The 8,662-nt window shown below is 29.2% G+C and overlaps 2 protein-coding genes across 2 annotated transcripts in view; both read left to right on the top strand.

The window, feature by feature from the left end:
* Positions 1-2,466: 2,466 nt before the first annotated feature.
* GLY3 (glyoxalase II 3) lies at positions 2,467-6,597 on the top strand. The gene is made up of 9 exons (XM_011047280.1): positions 2,467-2,868; positions 3,327-3,455; positions 3,555-3,662; positions 4,682-4,816; positions 5,154-5,195; positions 5,272-5,331; positions 5,429-5,482; positions 6,222-6,246; positions 6,330-6,597. Exons 1-9 carry the CDS (start codon positions 2,653-2,655, stop codon positions 6,410-6,412), a joined length of 852 nt encoding a protein of 283 aa, XP_011045582.1. The 5' UTR covers positions 2,467-2,652; the 3' UTR covers positions 6,413-6,597.
* A 1,637-nt stretch (positions 6,598-8,234) lies between these two features.
* The window catches only part of LOC105140439 (Ribosomal protein L18ae family), a 2,425-nt gene continuing 1,997 nt past the window's right edge, over positions 8,235-8,662 (top strand). The window contains exon 1 of the mRNA XM_011047279.1: positions 8,235-8,627. Coding sequence (XP_011045581.1) covers positions 8,447-8,627 — 181 coding nt within the window. The 5' untranslated portion in view covers positions 8,235-8,446. The remainder of the gene's footprint in view (positions 8,628-8,662) is intronic.

The raw sequence follows: 8,662 nt of genomic DNA, 5'->3' as shown, positions 1-8,662 counted from the left end.
AAAGAGATGATTCATCATCCTAGATGAATTAAAAAAAATATTTTATCTATTCTCAAATAGTATTGATCCAGAAATCATAGGGTAAAGTGGCATGAGATTTAAAAAAAGTTTTAAACATAGTAGATATACTCCATGCTTTAATGTTAAATTGAAACATTATTGATAAAAAGATATTAATTATACTGTGAAACTGGTCACCAAAAAGTTAAGTCAAACCACTAATGACTTTTCTAATATTTAAGGGATCATAACATATTGTTAGACGATACACTTGATCCTTATATATAAATTAATGAATTGTTGAATTGATAATAGATTTAATTTAATTTAATTTAATTTAATTATAATTTATATTTGGACCAACATATTATGAACTTAATGGGTCACACATGTTAAGAATTTTTAGTCAAAAATTAAATTGGGATGATTCAATTAAATATGACTTGATTAAAATATATATTAGAAATTAAGTATTAGAATATAATTAATACACGAATTATATTTCTAGATTTAGAAAAATCAAGTCAAGATTCAATTGAGTTAATTTTCAAAATTATCTTGAATTAATATGTGGATATTATTAAAGGGAAAAATTGATATTTTGTCAATTTATAGAGTTTTTTATATTTTTCTATAAATAGTAAGTTACGCCTTTTATTTTTTTTAAAAGCTATTATCGGTTAGACAAAAAAACTATATAAACACAAAATGAGAATTATTTAAAAGATTTTTTTACTGGTGGTTCGTATGGATTAGCATTAAAGATCAGACAATTGGACAATTTGTGGTATATTATAACCCAATATTTAAAGAATTCTTCAAAGTTAAAGAATATCATATCTTCATGTAATAAATCCTTAAAAAAATTTAGATCTATCTAATGAGATTTTAGAAACTCTCGAATAATTTTGTTTCATAATTTTTACTACATGTATAATATTCAAGAACCCAATAGTCACGACCAAAGATTTAAGATTGCTTTAGGTTAGAACCTCGATACATAAAAAATGAAGACATTTAGAATAGAGTAGACGAGATAGAATACGAGGTAGAGATAAAGTTGTGTTTGGTAGTAAGATACAAGATAAAATGATTATTTCTATATATTTTTTGTTGATGGTGGATATAAGATAATAAAATTAAAAAAAAAACTATTCTATTTTTGATTTGCAAGACAATAAAACTTGACATGTTTGAAATAATAATTAAAAACTATTTTTTTAACTGTAGTTTACATTTGAATATTGAAATTTTATTTTTAACTAATTTAAAATATTAACTTTTTAATCTATAAAAAGATATTAAAAAATAATTTATTAATGAATAACTCATTACCTTTGAGTTAGGATTAACAAAAATAAACTCAATTACCAACTTGTTATCAACAAATTTTTTTTTTAATTTTTAAAAATATCAAAATATAGAAATTTCTTCTACGATTTGGGCCTACGAAACCTAACGACAAATTTCTTCTAACCATGTGATTGAAGTTACAAGTAATGTTATGCTTAGATTTTATATATATAGTGCAATGTCAGGATACCATGGGGGGATGTACCTCTTGGGTGGGGTGCTTGGTATAACTTTTATTTTTGTTTTTAGGTGATTTTTAAAAATGTTATTAATTTTAAAAAAATATTAAATTAATATTTTTTAGCATTTTTTAATAATTTTGATGTGTTAATATTAAAAATAAAATAAAAATATTTTAATATATTTTTAAATAAAAAATTATTTTGAAAAACACCCTCCACCGCCATCTAAAACACAGAGATTTTGAGTTCATATTAATAGGCTTAATCATACAGATCAAGCTTCTTGATGTGGTAAAAGATTGCTCTCTAGAACTAGCTTTCAGTAATTTTATTTCATAACAAATTATTCGAAGAGCTAAGCAATTCCTACAAGTTGAGTCCTTTGTATCACAAAAGGGAGTTATTCTTTTGAAAAGCAGGTTATTACCACGCAAAAGACTGGTATTATTCTTGCTTATTATGCTATCCAATGGACCTCCCATAATAAATATATAAATATGTCAATAATTTTTTAAAAAATATTACTAAATTAATGTATGTTTTTATGGTGTTAAAAGTGTTTTTTTAATAAATTATTTTTACTTTAAAATAATTTTTAAAATTTTTAAATTGTTTTGATTTACTGATGTAAATTATAAATTTTAAAAAATAAAAAATTATTTTAATATATTGTAAGTAAAAAGTATTTTTAAAAAATAACAATTATAATGTTATATATTATTTGAAATTGCATTGCAAATAATATTTTATGAAAATTTAAAATAATTTTTTTATATTTTTAATTAATTATCTTAATTTGTTGATATAAAAAATAATTTTTTAAAAATAAAAAAAAAAAAAAATAAAAAACAATAAACCTAGAATCAACGAACCAATCCATTAGAATAATAAATAAATAAGTATTCGTTGCAAACAGGCTTGCAAGGTGACCTCACTTTCGAAGCACATTTCTTGCGTCACAGAAAAACAAGAACAATGTACAGGAAACCATAACACCCGCCAATGACGTTATCTTCAACCCTTATTTTTAAAGAAGAAAAAACCAAATGACAACTAACCATGAACTCATCTTTTCTTGCTTGTTGGATAGTAATCTATAAAACAATAAAAAACTCTAATGCCAATTCAATTCATAAGATCCTCTTTGTTTGCATCACCAAAAAATCTTCTACGAACTCTTTTTCTGGTTACGAAGCTCAGATCGTTAGCAATGGGGTCTTACACGGCTTCTTCTCAGTCATCGAAGCTTTTTTTTCGCCAGCTCTTTGAAAAGGATTCTTCCACCTACACTTACCTTCTGGCTGATGTTTCTCATCCTGACAAACCCGCTCTTGTGAGTTCTTTAACTTTGATTGCCTTTCTTTTTGTTTTGTAGTGTGTGAATAACTTTTATGGTCATGATTTATTGAATGGAATTGATTCGTTTTTGTTAGAAGCTTCAAACGTTAATGGGGTTTAAAAGAAGGTCAGTTTTTTTTTTTTTTTTTGAATTGGTAGATCCGTTTCCTTGACTGCTTCAATTAGCGGAACTCATGCCAGGCCTATGTAGGTTTCGTGTGTGATCAGTGAGTATAAGATCATGTCATATGCAAATTCTTATTTCAAAAGAAAAATGAAGTCGTGACTTTCTTTTCTGTTGATGTACATGGTCAAATCTCAAATTTGAATGGTAGTATTGCATTCAGAAGGGAACATATGATTGAAAAAATTAAGGGTGGGTCCTAGTTTTGATTCAAATTTACTGGGTGGACTTTTAGATATGATGTGGAATTGCATTGGTTTATCTTGTAGTTGATTGACCCTGTAGACAAGACTGTTGATAGAGACCTGTCTCTTGTTAAAGAACTGGGATTGAAGCTAATCTATGCCCTGAACACCCATGTTCATGCTGATCATATCACTGGAACAGGCCTCATTAAGGTTTGCCACAGATCAATTTTGTCATCAATTGTTTACTATATCTTTGCTATTGCCTTGTAATAGTAGTATTTCTCTTTGTAATGTTACTCGTTCTTGCAGACTAAATCTCCAGGTGTGAAATCTATTATTTCAAAAGCAAGTGGTTCCAAAGCTGATATTCTGGTTGAACCTGGGGATAAAGTATCTTTTGGGGATCTTTTCCTTGAGGTAGGCATGATGATGCTTGTCTCATTGAATTGGCTTTTTTTTAGGATCTATGAGTGTGCTGTACTAATGGTGAGCTATTCCTATAACAAAGCAATGATATATATGGTTGATCATAGACTAGGATATCTAAGGTTTCACAAGGAAATCTATGATTTCGTTTTTATCAATAACAATTTCTAAATTTCTAACTTCACTGATTACCATAGTCTCTGTGCCTAAAAATAAGTTCAGGCAAAAAATTGTATTGCGTGATGAAAGTGATTAAATCAAAGGTACTAAGTAAAGATTGGACTTCTATGTGAGGAATATAATTACTTTAGTCCCTGCAAATGGTTAAGGTTTCATATCAGAAAATTTTAAATTAATTGAATATAGAAATAACAACTTCTTGATGGATTTCATAACTGTGCATTGATCCAATTTTTAAAGAAAACTTCAAAAGATTTGGCTTATATAACTTACCATTCCATGTTTAGATTGAACTTAAAGTTTCAAACAAAACTGTAAATTAACGGTCTAAATAGGCCTATATCTTTGATATACTTTTGAAGTTGTGTCTTTGTTTTTAAGGATGCTTGACAAGCTTATATGGCATGTTCTTATGTATCACAAGCAAGCATGGAATGTGTATCGTGGTATCAAAACATTGTCACAGCTTGTCTTTGTTGCAAGTTCTTTGATGTTTTAAGCTTGTACAATAGAAACTGAATTTTTAGGCCGAATGGCACAGTAATGTTTTACACCCACCTTCGATGTTTCTTTCTTTTTCCAATGCACAACCGGGCTGGGGATTTATTTTATTATAATTTTGAAGCCTATATTCCTGACATTTTTTAATGCATAATGTTGTTGATTTTTTTTCAGGACCGGTACTAATGCAGTAAATAGGATATTGTTTACACTTTGTTGACACTTTGTTATTGTTGACACTTGACTGCATAGTAAACCTATTCTGTCTGACACTATGACGAGGATACAACATATTTAGCATTCTGCATATGATCTATCAATAATTTCAGGTTCGTGCCACACCTGGCCATACATTGGGTTGTGTTACCTATGTCACAGGAGATGGACTTGATCAGCCTCAACCTCGGATGGCATTCACTGGTGATGTTCTATTGATACGAGGATGTGGGAGAACAGATTTTCAGGTATTGTGTCTTGAAAACTGATCTGCAGAGTGGAAAGAAGTAATCAGTTCCTTTTGTAATGTTAAATTATCAAGACACTGAAAGATGTATAAAATCAGGATTTCATTCACCTTTTATTTCTCATTTTGAGTATGACTAGACTGTTCTCAAAGTGCAAATTATGATTTCGCATTTGGACAGTTCATGGAAACTAAAATTCTGTAGTGACAGGAATGACCATGCTGAATTTCCTATTCCTCTTACAGTGTTAAATTTGCATGTAGTAATGTTATGGCATTTATATGTTTGAGGAAGAATATTTATGCATCAAGGTTTAATACCAGAAATTCTGTCACAGGGTGGTAGTTCAGTGCAGCTTTACAAGTCAGTGCATTCGCAGGCAAGAATATGAGATTTATTATTCTTATCTAGAGGAAAAGAAATAGATGGAATTATGTTTTTTATATTGTGACCAGATTTTTACACTGCCCAAGGACACATTGATCTATCCAGCTCATGACTACAAAGGGTTTTCGGTAACGATACATTTAATACCTGATCTTCTTCCAGGAAAGTAGATATTTAGCACCTCAATGTTAGGTGGTTGCTTCAGCTGAAGTCTATTGGTTGCAGGTAAGCACAGTTGAAGAAGAAATGCTCTATAATCCTCGCCTAACAAAGAATCAGGTAATTCTGTGGTGCTATATCTTATATCTATGCAGAAACATGTTCACTGATTAAATGGCTGAAAGTGTAGTGAAATCAAAATTATAGAAATGAAATTAAGGATTTCACAGTAGCATTTATGCTTGCAGCAGAATTGAATGGACAATAATTTGTTCAATAAAAGCTATGTGTTCTTAAAATTAACAAGGATAAACAAGGTCTTTCTTTAAGGAACAGGGAAAAGGAAAGATCGGGTTACCCCACCACCTTTCTGAAATATGCTTTTCATCCTATTGGCGACACCAATTGCTTAGAAACCCAGGATCATAATGGTGCCTTGTTTCTAGAGAGACACATGGTTATGCTCTCTCACTTGCTAAAGGTGGTCAGGTATGAATGGATCATCCTTGATAGACCCTGCTGTGAACCCTCCATACCAAATCTCTCTAATCATCCCAATGATCCGAAGCTTAGTCATGGATTGGATCCTACCACCAACCATGACTCGCCTGGTTTTCCTTTTACCTGTTACATGAGCCCAGACATCTCATGTCGATTCTCCATACAGGTGGAGATCCATTTTCATGCAAAAAAGACAGATGAGAATAAATATGTTGATCGATATTCTAAAATTGACTTGGAACATAATGTCCCAAACTAGGCATCTATGAAGACCATTCTGGTTCCTTTTCTCTTAGAATTCCAGTATTCATTCCATTGCAATAGTAATTAATGTGCTCCATTCCATTTTCTTTTGCAGGAAACATTCAAAGGCATCATGGAAAGTAAGTAGTGGAGTTCTTTACAGCAGGCTCAAATCATAACTCGACTTTTTAGAACGCTAACTTCTATAATAATGAAACTGCAGATCTGAACCTGGCATATCCGAAGATGATGGGCATTGCAGTCCCTGCAAACATGGTTTGCGGCTTGCAAGATACGACTTCTTAAGCCTGATGGACTTTTGTTAACCTGTGACATGATGATGATAAAATGGCCCTTGATGTAAGAAGAAATGTAATAAATGACTGAACAATTGAATAAACGAAGAACAAAAGGTGACTGATGAACAGAAAATGTTTCTTGAGCATTTCAAGTTGTGATCATGTTTCCTAAGAAATTTAATAATTCTATGAGGTGTTGAGGAAGTTAACCTCCTTAACTACTAGACTAAACTAAGAAGAATTTACTCTCTTTTCATTTATTTTTTTATGTATAAAGGTTTTTTTGTTTTTTACTTCACTTTATGACAACCGTGTCGGTGATTTCTTAAATACAATTATTTTAAAAAATATTTAATATTATATATAAGTATGTTATACAAAGTAATGAGTTAAATTTCATGAAATTATTAGAGTTCACTTATAATAATTATTTAATTTCTTTGTTCATATTAAGAAAATTATCTAAAAAGTATGATAATCCATAATGTGATCTCACATTGCAAAAATTGTTATACCAATCATATATTATAGTATTTTTTTTCCCCTATAATAGCTAAAAAAATTTTAAAAAACTCTTTTTTAATTTGGAGGTAGAGAATTCATAGAAAGAAAAGCAACATAATTTAGATATATTGCATATTATATAGGTTTGTGAAAAAGTTATAAAAGATTATATTTAATGAATAGAGATTAGTAGTACTTGAAAGATTTGCTGATGATTTTGCCATATCTCTGATTCATAAGAGCGTTCCACAACAAAGCTTTTTTTTGTTAGTATAGTTGGGTTGGGTTTAAATTTATAATTTTATCTAATTTAATTTTTAATATTTTATAACTTATAAATTTACTTCTAATTTATTTTATTTTATTTATTTTATTTTTTATAATTGAGTATATTTTATAAATTATAAATTTAACCCTTATTTATTTAATTTAATTTAATTTAATTTTAGAAATGAGTGACTTAGATGTATTATTTTATTTTATTTTATTTATTTTTAAAAATGAGTGACTTAGATGTACTGGGTTAAATTAAATTTTTTATTGATATTATAGACATCCAGAGATAGGATATATATTGTTAATTTTTATGGATCTGTATTTAGAGAGAGCCTTACAGCATGAACTATAATAATCATGACATTTTAATAATAGGTCTAATTTTTATACATTACATCATCATTAAATTCTAATAATTTTGTTTCTGTAAGTTCAGAAATAAACTCTTTCTTTTATGTTAAAAAATTCACTAACAGGAAATTTAAAATCAAGATATTTTTAAATAAAATAAAAATAAATGTTTAATACACAAACTATCAATATACATAAACAAAAAAAATATAAAATATACAAGCTAGATCAGGTTTATTGAGTCTTAAAAATCCTAACCCATCACCTACTTTATAATATTAATATTTTAGATTTTTTTAACTCATTATTATCTTTGATATCCATATTATTTTATTTTAATAAATTAATTTGGATTAGATAATACAAATATTAGTTCGGTGTTTTAACCTCCCTAATTGTTGAGTGGCATAATGAAGACACTATTGAGGTGTGTTAATATCAGAGATTGGTGTGGCAAAATTAGTTTTTGTGCTCGTTTAGTTTTTCTATCAAAGCATCAAGATTTTATCATAGTTATTTTCATTTCTTTCTTTTTATAAATATGTAATTTATAACTGATTTAATACTAAAATTATCTTCTAGAACAAAATTAAGTTTATTTTGATTTCGTGGATGGAAGCGTTTGCGGATAGAAAATTGTAATTATCATCACCAATGAATGAATGGATTAAAGATGTGACATGGTCTTATCATTATTAAAAATTAAAAAAAATGAAAGAAGCTTAGGGTTTAAGTAAATGAGGGGTAACAAAGAAAATGGAGGGAGTAATTTGTTCACCCAGCGGAAATTAAGTCAACGCCAATTATAGAATTTTTCTTCTTCTAATTATTCATCAACAAACGAACCTTTCCACAATCATTGATTTCGATTCTGATTCACTCCTCTTTCTAAAATCCAAATTGAATAACAATGAGCGACCAAGAGAAAAACAGGGGAGTTGTTGTAGATCACCGACACCATGAAGACCAACCACCGCCACCGCCACCACCCCAGCCCCAATATGGTACCTTTCAAGGAGTTGCCAATTATCCACCGCCTTCTCAAAGCCATGTCATCGGCTTTCCTCAGCCTGTCCCTCCTCCTGGTATCACCGCCGAACCTTATGCTATCGGCTAACAAAAACCC

This window comes from Populus euphratica, unplaced genomic scaffold (genome assembly GCF_000495115.2).
Source record: "Populus euphratica unplaced genomic scaffold, PopEup_1.0 scaffold186.1, whole genome shotgun sequence".
In the NCBI taxonomy this organism is placed as follows: Eukaryota; Viridiplantae; Streptophyta; class Magnoliopsida; order Malpighiales; family Salicaceae; genus Populus; species Populus euphratica.
This window is presented reverse-complemented; position numbering and strand designations above follow the sequence as displayed.